This window comes from Doryrhamphus excisus, linkage group LG8 (assembly GCF_037039965.1).
Source record: "Doryrhamphus excisus strain RoL-2023G ecotype Guam linkage group LG8, RoL_Dexc_Guam_v1.1, whole genome shotgun sequence".
In the NCBI taxonomy this organism is placed as follows: Eukaryota; Metazoa; Chordata; class Actinopteri; order Syngnathiformes; family Syngnathidae; genus Doryrhamphus; species Doryrhamphus excisus.
The window spans coordinates 8,004,129-8,027,370 of NC_136364.1; the positions used below are offsets into that span (position 1 = coordinate 8,004,129).

General features: G+C 43.9%; 1 protein-coding gene across 1 annotated transcript in view; it reads left to right on the top strand.

Moving 5' to 3' along the window:
• The first annotated feature begins 726 nt into the window (after positions 1 to 726).
• The window catches only part of LOC131134448 (protocadherin-16-like), a 98,849-nt gene continuing 76,333 nt past the window's right edge, over positions 727 to 23,242 (top strand). Inside the window, exons 1-2 of the mRNA XM_058079740.2 lie at positions 727 to 916; positions 8,863 to 10,673. Coding sequence (XP_057935723.2) covers positions 8,883 to 10,673 — 1,791 coding nt within the window. The 5' untranslated portion in view covers positions 727 to 916; positions 8,863 to 8,882. The remainder of the gene's footprint in view (positions 917 to 8,862; positions 10,674 to 23,242) is intronic.

Genomic DNA, 23,242 nt, shown 5'->3' on the forward strand with positions numbered 1-23,242 from the left:
CACGGTGGTCTAGTGGTTAGCGCGCAGACCTCACAGGTAGGAGACCAGGGTTCAATTCCACCCTCGGCCATCTCTGTGTGGAGTTTGCATGTTCTCCCCGTGCATGCGTGGGTTTTCTCCGGGTACTCCGGTTTCCTCCCACATTCCAAAAACATGCTAGGTTAATTGGCGACTCCAAATTGTCCATAGGTATGAATGTGAGTGTGAATGGTTGTTTGTCTATATGTGCCCTGTGATTGGCTGGCCACCAGTCCAGGCCTCTCGCCCGAAGACAGCACCCCCCTCGATCCTCGTGAGGAAAAAGCGGTAGAAAATGAATGAATGAATAAATGCCAAATCTGACATGCAGTTTTTACTTGAAATATATAAATATGAATATAAAATATATACGTGTTGCTTTACAAAATATCAATGTTGCGTCCTTTCATTGTTCACTACGTGGCCCCCATCTTAGGGAAAAGGTTTGGACACCTTTGGAACCTGGTCTGGTCATTGTCTATACAGTTACACTTTGCAAAGCAAGGTGGCAGCAGAGTGCAGCCCTGCCAGAAGGAGGAGGAGGAGGAAGGAGGAGGAAGAGAAGGAGGCTGCACTCCGTCACATGTTGAATATATTACATTTTTTGGAAGGGGGGGTAAGTCCTCAGCTTGGCCGGACTCGCTTTGCTTGCAGTCAGCGTGCAGCCGAGCAGCAGCAACAGCAGCAACGCGGTGGATGCACAACACCTCTTGAGGAACTTCTCCCGAGTTTGCAACCCCATCGAGAAAGAAAGTTGACAGCCTCCCTGAGCGGGAGATTGTGTCTCAGCGAGTCCTCCTGCCGAGGATCCATGAAGATGGATGCAACTTTCACTTTGCAAGTCACCGGGAAGCACTGAGAGGACTTTAGTTTCCGGACCTGAGCGAAACCCATGAATGTAAGTCACTTTCTTATCCATCGGTGCACTGCTGAGGGGTGTTCCTAATATTATGGTGACCTTAATTGTCTCCATGTGGTGGAGGTTCCTCCTGAGGAGACGCTCACTAGAGCTCATAGTGGAAAAAAAACTATTCTCCTTGTGTATATTTTTCAACCCGGTGTCTTTATGTGTAACACACAGCAAATGATGACAGACACAAAGTGTGTCATCACACTCCCAAGATGCTTCACTGTCCTTACTGTAAATAAATCAGCAATCCTAGCTGGGCTCCATCATCACACACAAAAAACACTTCTTTCTACACAGCACCTGCTAAGCTTTTATTTGCCCGTTTTTCATGTCATGGAAGCTTTTAAGCTGTCATATGTTCATACGGATAAGGAGTGTCAAGGAGTTCCGCTCCCTGACGCATCCCAGTTGTGTTGAGAACAATTCCTGTCTTCTGGAAGTCACACCAGACCAACAAAATCTCGGTTGTGGAGTGGGCCAGTGGGCCAGCGTGTCATGTTTGTGACATGATGGATTATTTTCAGTCTTTCTGATCATTCATTCATTCATCTGGTCGCCAGCCAACCACAGGGCACATACAGACAAACAACCATTCACACTCACATTCATACCTATGGACAATTTGGAGTCGCCAGTTAACCTAGCATGTTTTTGGAATGTGGGAGGAAACCGGAGTACCCGGAGAAAACCCACGCATGCACGGGGAGAACATGCAAACTCCACACAGAGATGGCCGAGGGTGGGATTGAACCCTGGTCTCCTAGCTGTGAGGTCTGCGCGCTAACCACTCGTTCGCCGTGCAGCCGTCTTTCTGATCATTTCTTTCAGAAAAAAGGTCAGCCGTGGTTCCGGGACCTCCCATAAAGACGTTTCTGTCAAGCACAACATCATTTTTTAGGAGTCTCTTAGTGTTTGATGGTAGATTATTGATTATTTTTAATGTATTTTGAAAATAGTTTTACACAATAGGGGATTTGCATCTCATTTATTTATATGCAAAAATTGCTTAAATGTGCATATTGTTTACTCATTATAGACCAAATTCAACCATGAAAAATATGTAAAATTTGCTTAAATGTGCATATTCTTTTACTACTAATAGGCCAAATTCGACCATTTAAAATAATATGTAAAATGTCTTTAACTGTGTCTATTTTTGACTAATAATAGGCTGTATTCAATCATAAAAAATACATAAAATTTGTTTAAATCTACATATTATTGACTAATAATAGGCTGTATTCAACAATGAAAAAATATGCAAAAAATTGCTTAAATTTGCATATTTTTCAATAATAATAAGCCAAATTCAACCATGAAAAATATGTAAAATGTGCTTAAATTTGCACATTTCTGACTAATAATAGGCTGTATTGAGCCATGAAAAATACACAAAAACATTTTAAATGTGCATATTTATAAGTAATAAAAGGCCATATCAACCATAAGAAAACATTAAATTTGCATATATTTTGACTGATAATAGACTGTATTCATTCATTCATTTTCTACCGCTTATCCTCACAAGGGTTGCGGGGGTGCTGGAGCCTATACCAGCTGTCTTCGGGTGAGAGGTGGGGTACACCCTGGACTGGTCGCCAGCCAATCACAGGGCACATATAGACAAACAACCATTCACACTCACATTTATACCTATGGACAATTTGGAGTCGCCAATTAACCTAGCATGTTTTTGGAATGTGGGAGGAAACCGGAGTACCCGGAGAAAACCCACACATGCACAGGGAGAACATGCAAACTCCACACAGAGATGGACGAGGGTGGAATTGAACCCTGGTCTCCTAGCTATGAGGCCTGTGCGCTAACCACTCGCCCAGCCCAGACTGTATTCAACCATGAAAAAATCTTGCTTAAATGTTGCTTAAATGTGCAGATTTTTGACTAATAATAACACAATATTCAACCATAAAAAGTACACCAAATTTGTTTTTACAGGCATATGTTTTAACGGGTCTTATCCAATCAAAAAAAATAGTCACAATATTTTGACTTAACAATAGGTGATATTCAACTATAAAGAATGTGCTTAAATATGCGTATGCTTTGGCTAATAAATAAAAATACCATATGAACAGCACGAGTGTGACAGCACGTCTCCCAGCATTTGATTGACGTCTCTGGAGAGCGTCCCCCCCCCCCCCCGCCCCAAAAAAAGCCACTTTTGTGTTTCTGCTCCAAGTCAAAAACAACTTATCTGATCAAAAGCAAAGGAAAATAAATCTGTGCATGTTCTTCCTAAGGTCTCACAAATTTGCCGTCATTATCTCATGGCCTCAGGGGCCTAACAGTGCCGGTTAGAGGAAAGATTGTGGGCAAAGTGTAGAAGAATAACGATCCAAGGATTATGTCAGGAAGCCTCAGTGCCTTGCGAGGCGCTCCATCAATCAGGATGAACCAAAGCATCTTCTTTGGACGCCAGCCACTTTGAAATGGTCACCCTGAAACACGGTCCTCCGGACCCAGGAGGCCTGATGTCCGGGGAGTTTGTTTTAATCCAAATATCACATATCGGTTGTGTAAACAGCTCAGCTATTGTTTTCTCATCTTCTTGGTGCTTCATGCATTAGTCATGAGCTAAACATCTCATGAAGATAGCGCCAATTAAAGCAGAAACACAGCGTTGGCACACCGACGCCATGCTGGGCCAGACGGCAGCTGCTACGTTAGATGGAGTTAACCCCACGTTCGCCGTGGTCCTCTCAGCGCCTGGTGTCCGGTTTCAAATGAGAGCGCACGCTGTGACGGGACGGTAAGAAACACAACGGGATTTGTGCATATATTAAGTACAAACACACACCTGCTGTGCTAAAATTATGATAGCGGAGCGCAGGGAGGGTTTCTCAACTGGTGGAATCCCATTTTTCCCCATGGAATACCAACAAAATTAATATTACTTTAAAAACATACATCCACCCGTGTTTTTCAGTTACATAGAAAATCACCATGTGGCAGCAAGACACCAAACGGACGCCACCTTCTTGTTTTGCCATGAGTTATTTCTCTGACTTAAAAATAAGTCATGTTTTTGCATGTTTTGTCATGCTACTAAATGGCATAGATGTTTCCTCATTGTATGAAAATGATTGGAGTTTAATTACAACATTTTTGTCTGGTGAAAATACAACTTTTCCTCTTGATATTTTGCCTTTATTCTCATAAAATGACAGTGTTGTTTACATTAGTGCTGTTTCCCCCCCCCCAATGGTTTTCTTCTTGTGATTATGACTTTATTCCTGTGAATATTTTGACTTTTTTTCTCATAACATTCAAACTTTCTCCACAAGTAATTTTAGTTTTGTTTTTTTAAATAATATTCAGACTTAAAAAAAAATCTATACAAAAAAGCTTCATCTCCCGGGCTGCACGGGGGGTGAGTGGTTAGCATGCAGGCCCCACAGCTAGAAGACCCGAGTTGGATTCCACCCTCGGTCATCTCTGTGTGGAGTTTGCATGTTCTCGCCGTGCATGCGTGGGTTTTCTCCGGGTACTCCGGTTTCCTCCCACATTCCAAAAACATGCTAGGTTAATTGGCGACTCCAAATTGTCCATAGGTATGAATGTGAGTGTGAATGGTTGTTTGTCTATATGGTACGGTGAAAGAGTGAAATATATTTTGGTACGTATGCTGACATGCGGCGATGATGGCAGTGAAATCCACCATGTTTCACACCGCATGGAAATCCTGGGGCAGGCTCGGGTAGCTGGGTTGTGAGGATTTAGAAAGCAGTGAGACAAGGATGCAAAGTCAACATGAGATTGAACGCCACAAAGGGATTGACTCACTCACAGTCAATACTGCACAAGCTGGAGTGCCAAAGCTTGTTATCTTCTTTTTTCCAATGCTGATGGTGGACTGACCTGTAAACATTCACGCAAACGCTAATGGCAGCCTGTGTGAGTCCATGGCTGGGTAACACATTCAGCACACAGATTCCTCCCAAGCTTCGTACACAAAGCTAAGAACCGTCTTTGTGCAATTACCCGAGCATGTCTGCTGGATCCATTAGGCTGCTTGGCGCTGCAGAGGTCCTAAAAGCTGCTTTATTTCACTAGTGGCATTCTGACAAAGACGCTGGTCCTGGAAACGTAGCCTTTGTGCTTTACAGAAAGGTTTGTCAAAAAAAAAAAAATGCCCAGGTTTGACGAATATAAATCAATACCGGAGACTTGAAATTTCAAGTGCTGTCAAAGGTTTCAAGCACCGGCTGTGCTGAGGCTTTAGCCAAGCGTTGTTTTTTGTCGGGTTGAATGATCTGAGTCACGAGTGACTGTTGCAGCCGAGCTAAAACTTAACTCTAGGTCACTTAGGGGATACGTGTGTAAAACTCAAGGCCCAGGGGCCACAGTCTGCCCACTGTATCATTTTATGTGGCCTACAAAAGCCTGAAAATAATGCACGTCAAAAATACTCTAAAATACATATTATTTTGTATAATATCTGTACATTTATGTATTATTATTATTTTAAATTAATATAGTGATATTTTGGGCGGCGCGGCGGACTAGTGGTTAGCGCGCAGACCTCACAGCTAGGAGACCAGGGTTCAATTCCACCCTCAGCCATCTCTGTGTGGAGTTTGCATGTTCTCCCCGTGCATGCGTGGGTTTTCTCCGGGTACTCCGGTTTCCTCCCACATTCCAAAAACATGCTAGGTTAATTGGCCACTCCAAATTGTCCATAGATATGAATGTGAGTGTGAATGGTTGTTTGTCTATATGTGCCCTGTGATTGGCTGGCCACCAGTCCAGGGTGTACCCCGCCTCTGGCCTGACGACAGCTGGGATAGGCTCCAGGACCCCCCGCGACCCTCGTGAGGAAAAAGCGGTAGAAAATGAATGAATGAATAGTGATATTTTGTATTACAATATTTTATATTTTTAATATTGTAAAAATTGTTTATATATATATTTTTTACTTATATATAAATATATCCATATTATATTTAGTAATTTTTTTTATTAAAAATATATATTATATTACTTTATCAAATTGATAAAACTAGTATTATTTATTAGTAACTGTTATTTTTAAAATTAACCTATACATTAGATGTATACTCAAATCTGTACTTGGCACCTTGCCTTTTTCAATGTAAGTTTTGCTGGTAAAACAAATAACAATCAAATGTGTCATAATATTATGAGGCAATTAACCACACCCATGCTCGACTATATTGGGTAGTAGTGAGTGTAGAGTGTGAAGGTGTTACTATAGGGGTGTTATTTAATGTATTGAGAGCTTTAATAAGGTTAATAATGTTTTATATACTCTATGTAAATATGCCATCTATAAATAAGGAATCCTCTTAGCGGAAATTCACCGGAACCAATGAACTGCATGCAAACCAGGGATTGCTGTAAATATCAAATATGCAGTAATACGTATGTTTGTGTATCGTGTGGAGTAGACCTCAAAAGGTCTTCAAACACGGAATCCTTTCACCTCCGTTGAGATTTCTAGATTATCTTTATTAATAGGCCACCAGTGCTGTCACCCCTGGAGCCTAATAATCTGTTCCAGGGTCAAACTGCTGCTGTCTTGGATCTTTTATTAGCTGTATGTATCATAAATAGCATGTCATACAAGCGTAAAGATAAGTGAACCGCTGTTAGATGTGCTTCGGGTATCTCGGCTTTCCAGTCTTAGATGTTAAAGTTCAAACACGTTAATGTAAAAAATGTTGTTCTTCTCAGCAGCCTTTGGTGAGGCTGCTCCTTCTTTAGTGTCAGACAAAAGCCAAAGAAAAAGCAGATCAGAGGAGAGGATCCATTGTGGTGGCACCTCTGTGTGACTTTAAAGGCACGGAACATTTTGGTTTTGCCTCCATTGTGTCAAAACAAGTAAATCTTTTATTTGCTGACATTAAAGTTAGCATCTTTTGTTCTGAAGGCTCTGAAGTTAGCGCTGGAAGGTCCTGCGGACGTCTGGCCAGCTTCCAGCAGACGCTAATTGCAATGGTGCAAAGCCAGAAGACATTAGCTCGCTAGACTGCACGGAGCCCTTCAACTCGCCTGTCATCCGTCACCGCCGAGGATGCGACACGTTGTGCAGCCACACTGTGTCTTAGTGTGTGGGGGGGTTCAAGGGGATGTGTCGCGTTGTTGGATGTGTCAGTGACACCACTAGGTGGAGCCGTGAAGAGCTGGAGCCAGGAAGTGGGCGATGGATCACATTCAACCCACAAAGTGAGGATATTTGTTAAACCAGGAGCAGGGAGACCTTTGGACAAATTAGGGCCCAAAGCAAAAATGTATTTGAAGTCCACCCCCCACATGAAAAAATCACATAGGGCCCCCCCGGGTTGCTGTGGTCACCACATCGTTAGGACCTCACTGACCCATTGAGAGCTATTTTTATATTATTTTACTTGAAACGGAGTACAGTAATCCCTCGTTTATTGAGGTGAATTGCTTCCAGATCCGACTCTGATGAGTCTAATATTGTCATAGTTGGAGTATAAAAAACCTTTTTATGAACTGCTAAATACAATTTTTAAGATTATTATAGCCCCCAGACATGAAATAATACCCATATAGTCACCTTTGCACTCCTACTATCCAGTATCGTAAACATAATAAAAAAAGACATATAAGACATAACCAGGACATAGTACAGACTCACACATATTAGCATCCTTGTCCTTCCTTTTTTACTTTTGGTTTCTGTACGGTACTTCCTGCTGTGGCTATTGTATCATCAATGTAACATTACTGACACCTAGGGACCAGTGTACAATACTACATTTCACCACAACGTCTTTCAATGTGTTTTCTGAATGCCTTATACTTTTGTTTGACTTAGTAGCCGAAATAAACATTTTTATGCTCAAAAATGTTTTATTTAAGCAAATAGAAATATGTATATTTTTGACTAATAATAATTCAGTCATTCATTCATTTTCTACCGCTTTTCCTTACGAGGGTCGCGGGGGTGCTGGAGCCTATCCCAGCCGTCTTCGGGCGAAAGGCGGGGTACACCCTGGACTGGTTACTAATAATAATTCAACCATGAAATGCAGATGATTTGTTAATATATTAAAAAAAAACATGAGAGTGAAGCTGCGAAATTCAAAGCACAAAGCGCACAGGAAACAAATCATAATCATAATCAAATCATAATCATAAGCAGCATACATAATTTTAAGTGGAAAATGACAAATGAACAGAATTTTAAAAAAGAAACCTGCCCTGGTGTGGGATCTAATCCACACAATTTCCCTTCAAAGGCAGCAGCTGTACCATTACACTACCTGTGTAACGGTACAGCTGCTGTGTTGTTAATCATTGCAGCCCCTACTGTGATTTGGTCATGGTCATGCTCGTCTTTGCTTCACTGTGTCAATTTTCTTCCTTTTTGCATCTCTAGTAGCTATGTGGGCCTTTTGCATACCTACTATGTCAATATTAATGACATTTCTATAAATACTTCAACACAAGGATATCTTCCATTAAAACTACTCATATTTGCATATAGGAACTGTGTGTTAGCACACACACATGCACACACGTTCCATGCCATCATGCATCTATCCTAACAGACTAAAAGGGACTCCATTGCTATGGTGAACAGCAAAAATGAGACTTTCTTTTTCATTAGATGGGGTGGTGGCAGCCAAGGAGATGGGAGGTTGTGTGTTACGGCATGTGGTTTTGATGTAAAGAAGGAAGGCTGAGGGTGATGCAGGGGGAACAAGGTGTTGACTTATTAGGTGAAGTAAGAAGTGTAGGAAAAATGTTATGTGTGGGTCTGTGGTCGGGACTTGTGCCGATTCAGCATATGGGAAAGTCCTTTTGTACTGTTTATTATTTTTCTCAAAGTAGCTCACTCATACTACACTGTATTTCAAGGCAGAACTAGTACTTATCATATATATTGTTGATGTTGCTCAGCTTGTCCTCGTGTGTGTCTGCAGGTTTTAGACAAGGAGCAACAATGAAAACAGCCGCCAAGGGTTTTTTGGGGAAGTCTGCAATGGATCCTTTGCGCTGTGACAACTGGTGGATGAGGAAGATGGTGCTCATTTTCTACGTGGTCCTGGAGCTTGTAGCGGTGGTCCAAGGGACCTTGGATCTGCAGCTAGACGAGGAGCAGCCTGCGGGAACCATCATCGGTGACATAAGCGCAGGGCTGCCCCCTGGCATCACAGCATCGCTCTACTTCATCTCCGACCACGAGGGAACCGGAGTGAGCACCGATTTGGACATTGACGAGAGCACGGGGATCATTAAGACCGCCAGAGTACTGGACAGAGAACTGAGGGATAGGTACAACTTCATTGCAGTCACCATGACAGGCGTGACGGTGGAAGTGACCATCAAGGTGAACGACATCAACGATCACGGTCCAATGTTTCCAAAAAGACGCGCTGCTTTCAGAATTCCCGAGCAGACAGCCATTGGTACCCGGTTTCCTCTAGACCCGGCTGTCGATTCAGATGGAGGTCACTTCACCACACAAGGCTACCTCATTAAAGATGGAAACATCGGTCAGGCGTTCACCTTGGAGACCAAAAGAGGAAGCAATGAAGTTCTTTATCTGGATTTGGTGGTCAATGCCGTTCTGGACAGAGAGAAAAGATCCACCTATACGCTGTCCCTGGAAGCCTTCGATGGTGGTTCTCCTCAAAGAACTGATCAAATGATCTTAGATGTTACAGTCCAGGATATAAACGACAACGCTCCTGTATTCAACCAGAGCCGCTATCATGCCATCATATCAGAGAACCTTCAACCAGGAAATAACATCCTTCAGGTGTTTGCCACTGATGCCGACGAAGGAGACAACGGCATGGTGATGTATGAGATCAACCGAAGACAAAGTGACCCTGACCGATATTTTGTCATTGAACCCCACACTGGCGTCATCACCCTAAATAAACCGTTGGATTTTGAGATGCGACGAGTACATGAGCTGGTGGTCCAAGCCCAAGATAACGCGACGCACCCGGAGGTGACCAACGCCTTTGTCACCATCCACGTCAGAGACTATAACGACAACCAACCCACCATGACCATCATCTTTCTCAGCGAGGATGGATCTCCTCAGATATCAGAGGGCGCACAGCCAGGGCAGTACGTGGCCCGGATCTCCGTCACAGACCCAGACTACGGCGAGTACGCCAATGTCAACGTGTCCCTAGAAGGTGGAGATGGAAAATTCGGTCTGACAACCAAGGACAATATCATCTATTTGGTCTGTGTGGACCAGATTCTTGATCGGGAGGAGAGAGACGTATATGAGCTGAGGGTGATGGCAACAGACTCGGGTACGCCTCCCCTGCGGGCCGAATCCTCATTCACCATTCAAGTGACAGACGTCAATGACAACCCCCCGCTGTTCGACCAGCAGGTGTACCGTCAGGTCATTCCAGAAGTGGTGTTTCCGGGGAGTTTTGTGCTCCAGGTGACAGCCAGGGACAAAGACCAGGGCCCCAATGGGGACATTAGCTACAGCATCCTTCGGGATAAAAGTGCTTTCGCCGACTGGTTCAGCATAGACACAATCACGGGGATTATCACCACTTTGTCCCAGCTGGATTACGAAAGGAACCCCAACCCCAGCATAACCGTGTTGGCCTCCGATGGAGGGAAACCACCGCTGTCGTCCACCGCGGTGGTTCACATCGTACTGCAGGATATTAACGACAACGAACCTGTTTTTGACGCCAACTTCTACAATGTCTCTATCAACGAGGACACAGCGCCGGGCACGTGCATCTTGGAGGTAAGGCATTTCTTTAAAGATCGGAAACTTTCCCTGAGCCTTGTTACCGCTGCATGATTTGGCTCGGTTGGGTCTGCTAAGGTACGGAATATGAAATATCTCTCTCAACCTGAGATACCCAAACCTTACTGTACATACTTACAATGTTGGCTCTTGCTGTCATTGTGAGGCGGAATTCACCAAGTGTTGGATTGTTGGCCCACCAATAGGGAATGTTAGCCAATATGAGACCATCGTGAAACCGGTCAGTAGGATTACTACTGCAACAACGTAACATCAGTAGCTTCAAAAATGTACACATTCTGGACAGAGAAGACAGGCTTGAAAGAGGAGTGAAGGAAGCATCTCTGAACACGGGGGGGGCACACTTTCTCCCACATACAATGCTGTCCTTTTATCCTTTCCGAAAATATTCAGTCATTTAGCCTTCAACAAATAAATAAGTCACAGCCGCCTTGGTTTCAGCTGGCCCATGACCACCATTACATCTGAATGGAATTTACGAGGGTGATACCACCTGAACGACCATCTTTGGCAGGCCTTTGCATTCGAATGATGTCCTCTGACACTACAAAAGGGCCAAACCATTCCTTTAGAGCAGGGGTCTCAAACTCGCGGAGATGCTAGTTTGAGGCCCCCACCTTGATACCAAAGTTTAATGTTGAAATGAAAGCTTAAAGCTGTGTGCACACCGGACACAATTAATAGGATTTTGCCCCGCCCATACTGTTACCCTACCCTGTTACCCCGCCATATTTTTCTTTGGATTAGCAATGAAGCTAAAGGCTTATGACGCTGGGCACAAATAAATGCAGGAAATGATTTGGAATAAAAGGGAAAATACACGTCAAGATAAAGCATCTCATCAAACATGTTGTTAAAGTTACGACGCTGCTCCCAGATGGAACTGAGTACGATGCTAACTTGCTAATTGGGTAAAATGATTAAGTTTCATTAATGTTCATGTTAAAGGTTAAAATAACCGTTAATACTGTACATTTGAATCTGAAAAAAATAATTTCTCTACCAACTGTATGTGGTTTCTTATTTGATGTTTTATATTATTTTACTTATTTATTACTGATTGATTTATTGTCTTTATTCTTAATTTGTCTATTTATTTATTTTTATCTTATTTTGTGTATAGAAAAATAAAAATTAAGATATTTGAGAACAGTGGAATGTTTTATCAGATATTTTGGTGTGGAAAACCGGAACCAAAGTACTGAAAAAGTGTAGGGTATAGCAGAAGCAGAAGCATTGAAGATTGTTTTTTTTTATTGATTTTTTTCCCAGTTTTTAATAAATGCGTTTTTTTTTTTTTTTGAAAACCTGATGCGGCCCGGCTTCACCCAGAACCTAGCTCCGGTGGCCCCCAGGTAAATTGAGTTTGAGACCCCTGCTTTAGAGGATAAATAGATCGGAATGAACTGATGAAGCCTGCTTGGACGAGAGGTGAAATGACAACATGAACAGTCCAATACCCTTAGAATACCATGACTTCTCTCACGGCGGTTTAAACCAGACTCAGGTTCCCTATTGGCGGATGAACAATGAATGCGTGGATCAGTCAAGGGATTGTTTGTAAGAACCAGAATGACACCTAAATATGACGTTTTTCTAACAGTAACAGTGACAGTCATTAACAGTTTTTGTCATTAATTGTTGGGGGATTGAAATGAAACAGAAAAGGGCAATCGGACTACTTTGATACCCAGGCAAAATGTTAGCAGATACTTTGTCCAAAAACCGTATGTTATGAAAACTGGGGCATACAAAACCTTGACTGCACTGTACAAAATGGAAACTCATCTGGAGTACCAGATGCAGTCTAAAGTTCTTGATGAATCCACAAAAACCTCAAAAGGGTTCTTTCTAAAGTCCGAGCATGACCCAAAGTAAGAAGTGTCACTTCACTCTCAAAAGGCGCCCTAATTAGGCCCGGTTGAGCGTGAGAAAAAAATGTCCCAAGTTGACACAACGAACTGAGATTCCGGCACATTATAGACCGGTCGGGACTTGAGATTGGTTTTGTTCAAGTGCACGGTTTTCAACCAGTGGGCATGTTTTTTTTTTTTTTCTTTCCCTACAAAATGGGATCCTGCACGGATCAAAGACTTGGACAGCGAGCGCAGTCCAGACGGAGGGCTGAGCAGACGGGCTCTTGGCTGAGGGTTTGGCCTTGGGAGAGGGAGGGCTAGCAGGGAGAGACGAGGGCCTCACCGCGACTCCTGGCTCCGATGCAGAAATAGAAGCTCCGAGGGCTTCTTGTGTGAGGTCCCCCTAATTATAAATCATAGGAACCACCAAGATGAGGGAGATGGGAACAAACTGACATTGATTATAGAAATTGGAGAGCGAAGCAAGGAATAGTTAAAAATGTGTGTTTTGGAGGGAACCCAGCGTGGGATGGAGCTCATGCTGATGAAAATATCTATAAAGCCACATGTAGTTATCTTTCCTCTGCATTTCCTTCAAAGTATCACCGCCTTCCTCTCAGCCGTGCTCTCCAAGTATGTGTCCAAGTATGAGGAGGGTTTCTCTGGACTCTGCCGGGTTCTGCCAGGACGCTGCTTGGCGGCCCGTATGAGAACAGCCTGCTTTGACTCAGGGGTCCTGTTGGAAAGCCAAACTTCTTAGCGAGACATTAAAATGGCCTCTTTTGTCATCTCCGAATGTTGAGAAACATTAATGCGGCGTTTTTGATGAAGCGTTTGAAGAGGTTTGTTGTTTTTCTGGCCTCCGCAGGTCCCCGGCGCCGCGGCTAACGATTATTCTCCGCTTGTGTCATCGTGCCGCTCTCATCAGTTAACAGCAAATTGATCATGTTGTTGTTTTGGCAGGAAAGATGACTAAAAATAAGGCATGAAGCCTGTTAATCGGTTGAATAATTCAATCTGAAAGCAAGGAAAATAGGTCATAGTCAAAACGGGAAATCAAATATGACGTGAAAAACGAGATTTCAAAACCGCGAGATGCATCCACCAGCCATTACTAATTTTAATCTCCGTTATGAGTTCCTATGCTGTGTCCAATGCAGCTCTTTTTGGGATAGGCTGAGGCCAAAAAAAAAATCAGATAAGAGCAATATGGCTGCCACTTCTTGTACGTCAAGTGGACTTCAAGCATTGTGGCAAGTCTTTTCTTCAACACCAGCCATCTTTTCAACAATAAAACGGAGACAAATTCCAATAAAAACCCAAAGGCAGATGCCATTACATGGTGTAATTGTGCGTGAAACTCTTGACAATCTCGATGAAGAATACAAGATGTTGAGCGCAAATAACGAGCCACGCTGCGTGCCAATCTTTTGCAAAGATTGACTGTTGGAGTATTTTGCCATGACTGTCCTTGCAGAGCATCGGTCGTTGCGTTGCTTGCATGGGGGAGTCATCGAAACTTCACTCCACTGCAGCGTTGTCCCGGAGGAAAAGTATGAGGGGGTCGCTAGGCGTTTGAAGGGGAAATGAGTCCTGACAAACTCTGGCATGAGTGACAGAGTTGACACAAGCAAAGGGGGGGCGACCTGAATCCTTATCTGATTTCACCTCCTTTCTCCTTAACCGGGTGCGATTTTTGCCCATATCTGATTCATTCACCCCCCCTCCGTCTCCTCATGTGCATGGTAGAATGGTCCGTTTGTCACAGCGGCAGCCCCCCCCTTCCCCCTCCATAAGCAATACGAGACATCCGCTGATTGCCGCGAGGCCTGTGCAAGCGTCTTCAAGTTGTAATCCATCTGTGAGGGGAGAGCTTCCTGTGTGAACGAGCTCTTGGCGACGTCTGGCAACACATCGGGGATGTTAGCGAAACTATTGCGCCTTGACCGGCGTTTCCTGCGTGCTGCTTCCATCATTAACCGACCACGGCATAATACTTTACTACTTTTTTTTCCATAAAAGTGTGACTCTGAAAGACCACAGGGAGGAATGAGTCATTAATGAATGTGCAGGGAATGATTGACAGACGTCTTTGAGGCGAGAATCCACTTAACATTTCTTTTATGTCGCAGCGCTGCTAGGTGTACTTTTGTTAAGGGTGACCTTTTCTAGTGTGAATGCTGGGGGGGCGTAACGGTACATGCATTCCTAATTGGTTTTTGGTCACAGCTAGTGATGGTGTCAAGGAAAAACTGGCGCTCAAACTCTATCATCATAACATTATTGACATAAACGACAAATATATTTTTATCATTATCCTTTAACACTAACTGCGAGCTCTCTGCGTTTTTTTTAACTCATGAAAGCTGTTTACACAAAAGCTAAGCAGTTGTATTTTTTTCCCGGACTGTACCCCAAATGAACCCTGAACTGAAAATTATGGTATGTATAAATAATAAAAATAAATCTTATTAAAAAAATTATAAAATATATAAATAAATAAATAATGCAATAAGTAAAGGACATATAAAAAAAATATATAAATGAATAAATAAATAAATAAATAATGCAATAAATAAAGGAGAAATAAAAAATAAAAAATATATAAATAAATAAATAAATAATGCAATAAATAAAGGACAAATAAAATAATAAATAATCAAAAATCAATAAAATAATGTGTGTATTAAATAAAATAATTAACACGTGAAAAAAAATAAACCCAGTTAAATATTCATTCATTCATTTTCTACTGCTTTTTCCTCACAAGGGTTGCGGGGTTGCTGGAGCCTATCCCAGCTGTCTTTGGGCGAGAGGCGGGGTACACCCTGGACTGGTGGCCAGCCAATCACAGGGCACATTCATTCATTCATTCATTCATTTTCTACCGCTTTTTCCTCACAAAGGTCGCGGGGGTGCTGGAGCCTATCCCAGCTGTCTTTGGGCGAGAGGCGGGGTACACCCTGGACTGGTGGCCAGCCAATCACAGGGCACATATAGACAAACAACCATTCACACTCACATTCATACCTATGGACAATTTGGAGTCGCCAATTAACCTAGCATGTTTTTGGAATGTGGTAGGAAACCGGAGTACCCGAAGAAAACCCACGCATGCACGGGGAGAACATGCTGTGAGGTCTGCGCGCTAATCACTTGCCGCCGTGCCGCCCGAGTTAAATAAATAAATATTATTGTAATCATTTTTGTAATTATTCTAATTTGGGAATAATTACTGGAGATTTGGTCATTTCTAATGTGTTTAATGCATCTATCCTTCACTATGGGGCGTACCATTACACCCCCTTTAGGGCCGGAATTATTATTATCAACTACGCTGTGGGCCTCCATTGCTTCCAGATGTAGTAACATGAAAACATAAATGTAAAGGATGGGGATTGAACATAGTGAACTGGAGTCATTGCATCCAATACAATTCAAATCTGATCCACAAGTTGTTCATGGCTGTCTAGTTATAGCAGATTTAATAATAATAATAATGGATGGGATTTATATGGTACATTTCAAGATACTGAAAGAGCTTCACCGTGACTGCTATTCACGTCGCAGTCACACATTAGTGGTAATCTACATTTGTAGCTACTGGTGTCCTTGGCTGAAGGAAACATAGCCTGAAGCGTGGTTCCAACTGCCGACCTTCTGGTTTCTGGATGACCTGTTCCGCCATCAGCTGACCAAAGCAAAACAAAACAAAAAGCATTTTGCATGAAAAAGTGATGTCAGTGTGTTCATAATTTGGTGGAAGATCAATCACAGCTTTGGTGGCCGCATCGCTCCCTCCTCCTTCCTGTGCTGTTCGGAAGCTCATGAATTCACTGATGGATGCCTCAACGCAATAAAATGTGCTCAGCAGCCTCCAGCGAGGCAACTTTGACCCAAACACCCCACACTCCATCCAGATGTGCATCAGGCCCGACGCTCGCCTCAGTGCCCCGAAGAGGAAATATTACATTTGCATCACATCCAGTTCCCAGCACTTTTACCATCCCCAGCATGGAGAGCGGCCCCGCAGCGGCGCTGGCTAGTTAACCAAAGGGAGAAAGAAACAAATGCAGAGTCAGCTCGCCTCCAGCGAGACGGATCTCTCAGGAATGTCAGCCGAGCTGGCAGCGAAACAGAAACCTTGTCCGTTTCGCTGCAAGACAAAACGTCTGTTGGGAATTGATTACATGCTTTCTGTACCAAAATACCAATTCTTGACTTGACTGGAGGTTTAACTTATCACCAAAATGCACCCAAAAATCCTTTGCACACTCTGGAAGACCTTTTCTCCTGGAAAAGGCAGCCAAGCCCATCCGTGGAAGGAAATGTTTTAAGAATGTGACTGAGCATCCAGATTTCCCTTTCAGGCACTAAATTATTGCATTTTGCATATTTATCGCGGCGGTTTGGTAGAAAGTGAAAATAAGCACAAAGGTCGTCCGCTGGGGGCAACTGAAACTTTTTCACTTTCAGCTTTTCCTTGTCAGAGGTCACCACAACAAGTCAATCGCATGAATGCCTTAGTTTTTTTTTTTTTTTTTTACACCGGGTGCCCTTCCTGGTGTGGCCCTGCGAATGTAACCCATGCCCCCTGTTATGAAGACAAAAGGGCGTAGCGTTACACCACCGGGGATCGAGCAGCAGCTGAAACATTGATGAGAAATGTTCTGCGGAGGAACAAGACCAAGGATGGATTTCTTATGCAAATCCCACGTGCATCTGCAAGGCAGCCAGGGTTTTTAAATTGTGGATTCATTCCAGAGAGAATGTACATGAAGATGTACTGAAGCAATGCTGGCGTTCCTCGGCTCTCTTTGGAAAGTAGAGCAAGTGAGATTAAACGGCGGGATGAATCATTACACTTGTTGGCTACTCGGTGCGGTAGCCAACTACATATTTGCTTAAAAAGTATTAGCGCTGCCAAAAATAACTTTATTTCATTAATTAAGCCACACTTCTATTGATGGTTGAAGGAGACAAGTGTAGCGTCCCCACTGATGATTTATGAAGCTACTGGATTGAGACTCAGCACCTACAAATCCGAGGCCATGGATGATCTGGACATTCAGTGGATTTCACCCTATGAGTTAGGAGCGAGGTCGGACCATCACGGTGAAGAAAGAGGTGAGCCGGAAGGCAAAGCTCTCAATTTACGTTCCTAACCGCACCGATGGTCATGAGCTTTGGAGATGGATTTACCCAAAGACATATTGTGAGGATTACGGTCATCCCGGAAGGCCTCGGAGTAGAGCTGCTGCTCCTTCACATGGAGAGGAGCCAGTTGAGGTGGCTCAGGCATCCGTACTAGAAATGGCTTCATCTAGGCCAGGGGTCTCAAACACGCGGCCCGCGGGCCAAGTGTGGCCCGCAGGACACTAGTTTGAGGCCCCCGTCTTGATATGAATGTTTAATGTTAGTGCAGCCCGTGCAAGTTTGATATGGATGCTGTATGGTATCATGTACCCAGAAAAAATTATTACGTTTGATTAATGTTCATGTTAAAGGTTAAATAATAGTTATCCTCCCTATCCGTGTGGAAGTGGTAAGTTTTTGGCTATTTAAGTTTAAAGGAAATAACTTGAAGGCTACCGTTTAGGTCGCTAGCTCTCTAGTTTGCGAGTTAGCATGTGTCTCAAGACCCTGCAGTTGCGCAATATGTTGTAAATAAAAATATAAATGTGACTATAGTCGTGTTTTGTCATGTCTACAGGGCTCTAATAATGCTTTGTTCATTTTAATCTGAAAAAAATAATTTGTCTACCCACCAACTATATGTGGTTTCTTACGTTTTTATTATTTGCCGTTTTATTATTATTATTATATTTATTTATTTATTACTGATTGATTGATTTTCTTTATTCTTGATTTGTTTATTTATTTTTCATCTTATTTTGTGTAGAAAAATAAAAAGTAAGATATTTGAGAACAGTGGAATGTTTTATCAGAGCTTTTCTTGTAGAAAATCGGAACCAAAGCGAGTTTTTTAAAAAATTTTGTTTTTAATAAATTTGTTCTTTTTGTTTTTTTTGGAAAACCTGATACGGCCCAGTCTCACCCAGACCCGAGCTCCAGTGGCCCCCAAGTAAATTGAGTTTGAGACCCCTGATCTAGGCCCTGATCTCTGGGCTGCATTTGATTTGTTTACCGAGTAGACACGTGTGGGATCTGGGCACGCCTCTTGGTACCAAATTGAATCTGATTAGTAGCGTTACATCCCTAATGCTTGGAGTTCATTTGGCTCATCAATGACTTGTCAAGGGTCCGGGCAGGCAGTCATGGAGCCACGCTGGCAGTGCAGCGGCGTTTTAACGATGTCAAGTTGTTTCCTGCCCACATCTGGTGAGGAAGGAAGATGGGCTTAAAGAGATCTTATTAATATAGCCTGACCGCCACAGCGTCGGCTGCAGGTGAGGCAGAACTCTCAGCGGAACTCCTGAGTGTCTGCGAGGGAAAGCAAACATGGGAGCTCCTCCAGAGAGAGAGAGAGAGAGTCGACCTCCGGCAGCTGCGACCACGCTCCGAGTCAACAGCTGGATTCAGCTGTCACTCCCTCTCGCTCGGGTGGGATCTCCATCACTTTCCTTCTTGTTTGTGTCTTTGCGCCTTCTTCTCCAGACTTCTTATCTCCGTCGGCTTCCTTTCCCACACGGTCGAGTCTGGGCCGCGATGCCGTCACACCTACTCGTTTCCTCCCTGGCTTCCCTCTGGAGCGGTGACACAAGGACCAGAGCAGGTGAACGCATCACATCTGCGCTCGACCCCCCTCTCTTTGAGGGATGTGAGCACATACTGCCTGGTGGGTCCCGCTCAGAACTGGCCCAGGCGACAAAGAAAGGGGTGTAATTGTTGACTGCAGGCGTGTTCTCATCCATAGACCCGTGAGGAGCACTTTGCTTGACCTTTGTGAATAGAGTCCATTATTGACTTTGCGTTCCTCGTCCGTCAGGACAGCTGAATGAGGCGGAGAGGCTCACTGGGACGAGGGTTGCCAGGCCTTCTGTTCTCACAGCCCCTCCATGCTTTGGCAGTGGCTGGACAAGCTGGGCATCAGGAAGCATCATCTGCTGGTAGTAGCCATTCGGTTCCTGAGCAAATGCGGGCTAAATCATCCATACAAGTCCCAGCTGTCCGTCAGGGGCCACCAGACTGGTGAACAGACGCTGACTGACAGCTTGCCAGGTACAAAGAATCAGTAACCGGGGAAACTTGATCCCACCCCCGAAAGAGCTGCAGGGCATCGCAGTACTTTGTGTTTTGCATTAATTACAAAAGAGCTCCTTCCAAGAAAAGCATGCACTACATACACCCGGGCCCAAAATATCTCCACCGCTGCAATTATCTCCATATCCACATCGCGACTGTTTACAAAGAATGCAACGCTCATGTTTGCCAGCGACCTCAGGCCTTCGTTTTTGTACCCGACAGCCTCGCTGCTGCGTCGCTGGCTGCCAGTGGAATTGTTAGCGAGGCGGAGGAAAGAGCGTTCAGTCGCAGGCCGTGTGGTCACACGATGCTATTTCCACTGCTAATGTGATCCATTTGGGCTGATTAAAGCTGGGAAGGTGGCCAAAGGATGAGCCATCATATTAGAAAAAGGATCGAATTTGATCTGATTTAATGGAAAGCAGCTGTTTTGCGTGCTGGAGACCTCCACCAAGGCTGAACATTACTCTTTTTGACCAACACCTTTGTAGATATCATATATCTTATACAGCGCCCCCTACGGGTTGTGCTCAAATGCTTTGTAAGACGTGATACAAGATACATGTAGCCTTACCATCATTAGACAAATGTTCAATAACTTATGCACAATTACCGTAAGTCGCACTTTTTTTCATAGGTTGGTTGTTCCTGCGACTTATACTCCAGATTGACTTTCATTCATTCATATTCATTCATTCATTCATTTTCTACCGCTTTTTCCTCACGAGGGTCGCGGGGGTGCTGGAGCCTATCCCAGCTGTCTTTGGGCGAGAGGCGGTGTACACCCTGGACTGGTGGCCAGCCAATCACAGGGCACATATAGACAAACAACCATTCACACTCACATTCATACCTATGGACAATTTGGAGTCACCAATTAACCTAGCATGTTTTTGGAATGTGGGAGGAAACCGGAGTACCCGGAGAAAACCCACGCATGCACGGGGAGAACATGCAAACCGAGGGTGGAATTGAACCCTGGTCTCCTAGCTGTGAGGCCTGCGCGCTAACCACTGGAAAATGCGGTATTTATTCATCAATTAGTTCTCTGCAAAGCCATTTTGCTTGATGGCGGCCATGTTTTTCAGACAATCTTGCTCAAACTTTACACATGTGTGCTTGGCAGTCCGCTAAAGGTGTGTACTAAATTTTGTGATAATTGGGCTCAACTCGCTAAAGTTACGGGGGCTGTTTTGTAATAAGTCAATCGGACTTATTACAGGGTGAAACTTTAATAACAGCGCCAACATGTGGTCTATTTGTCAGGAAAATAATAACATAGGAGTGCATGTTTAGGGGCTGCACGGCGGTCGAGTGGTTAGCGCGCAGACCTCACAGCTAGGAGACCAGGGTTCAATTCCACCCTCGGCCATCTCTGTGTGGAGTTTGCATGTTCTCCCTGTGCATGCGTGGGTTTTCTCCGGGTACTCCGGTTTCCTCCCACATTCCAAAAACATGCTAGGTTAATTGGTGACTCCAAATTGTCCATAGGTATGAATGTGAGTGTGAATGGTTGTTTGTCTATATGTGCCCTGTGATTGGCTGGCCACCAGTCCAGGGTGTACCCCGCCTCTCGCCCAAAGACAGCTTGAATAGGCTCCAGCACCCCCCCTTGTGACCCTCGTGAGGAAAAGCGGTGGAAAATGAATGAATGAATGAATGATATTATGACATATTTATGACTTTTTCTTGTAATATTCCAATTTATTATTATTATTGTAAAATTACTGCAGATTTTTTTCATTTTTTCTGTTTTTTGTCATTTTTCTAGTAATTTTTATAATTTTATACTATTCACCCTTTGTTTGCTGTGCTTCAAGAGTCAAAGGGTTAGCTTACACAAACAAATACAACCACGAGAAACCATGATTTCACATTATTCTTAATGACTGTGTATACATTTTGTCTTTGAGAATAATACAAAGGAAAATGTTGTGGACCAAAATCCTGTCTCTGCACCATGAGATTGTTTCCTTTGTGGCCCAAGCCCCGCCTTCCACTATGACTTTGTGGAAAACTGTGTTGATTTCTGTAATTCTACTCATAAATATACCAATAAAAACATTAGAAGATCTTGCAGTCCAACTTTGTGCATCTCTGGCGGAGGTAATTAGCAGTCTTGCTGATGCTTCCAAGGTGGACGGCTTAAGTCTTGTGATCCACAGGCGAGGAGGCCATGACACAAACCACTTGGAGACGGATGGTTTGTGGTGAAGAGATGCTCTACTTTTACATTTTGGTTGGCCGAGTTTGGTTTCAGACAACGAGGCACCCTGGCCTTCTCCAGTCAGATGGGATTCTCCACGGTGGTCCGCTCTCACACTCTTGTTGGCGTGTTTGGAGGTCATTATGATAACCCCCCTTTTTGCCTTGGTGAGAATCCAAGGTTGTCCATCTTGTCATAAGACAACATGGCCTCTTGTTTGGCTAATGACCGCAGGGTTGTGTACTCCATCAATGGTAGCTAATTAGCCGGAGAGTTTATGTTTAGAGCGGTGCTTCTTTTAACCAGCCTGTTAGAAGAACACATTTAGCTTGGCGCTGTAAGCAACCCAGAGGCAGCACGCTGTAATTAGGCCGAGCTTCCATGAAGGCGAGCAACACCCAAGATGTGCTATCAGAGCAGATGTGTGTGTCGTAGCGCTCATGGGCACGGGTTTGGGGTTGGAACACGTTCCAATCAGTGCTCTGGATGCCTCCCGGATTTCCTCGCCATGCCAGCGATGGCAGCGGAAACATTTCCTGAGCAGATGATGCCAAACTGAGGAGATCATTGCACATCGTTGCTCTGCAGGCACATCAGCATCAGATGGCTGTTTCTGCAACTTGGAAAAGAACATTCAAAGTACTGGCCCGATATTTCTCAGGATTTCGATACTATTTCTCCATTTTTTAACACATCTGCAGTCTTTGTTGTTGTTTTGTTTTTGTTTCCTGCACACACCAGAACTTTAACTGGGTTTGTAGCTGTTGGCCCAGTAACAGTCCATGCAACATTGCGTCAGCCCGATACCTCTTCCTCCTTGTAATTCTCACTAAGGTCAATGATTTGGCACCCTCACGAGCGGAACGACTTGAGTACTCTCATGTGCTCGTGGTGCAGAGAGACAAAACAATCTCACACGGTAAGACTCCCCACTTTCCACCGACGTGAACTCTGTTTGCAGATCATTTGGTCTGATGCCCGACGGGGAAGAGAATCATCAACCGTTGCCTGTTTGCACGATGAACACCATGTTGCATTGTTGCCCTGATTAGCTGAGATGTAAAGGTGGAATGGAATGGTGATTAATGTGCCATTTTGCCTCTGGAAGTGCAGGAATAGCACTGTTGCAAATCAGGGTACTACAGGGTTCATTCCATTGGGAAGATTGGGAACCATTACGAAATCAATGGTTAAGCAATGTCTCCCTGCATGAAGAGCCACTTGTAACCTGTCAAGTCAAGTCAAAATCCTTGCTATGAGGCCATTTTTGCCACTCA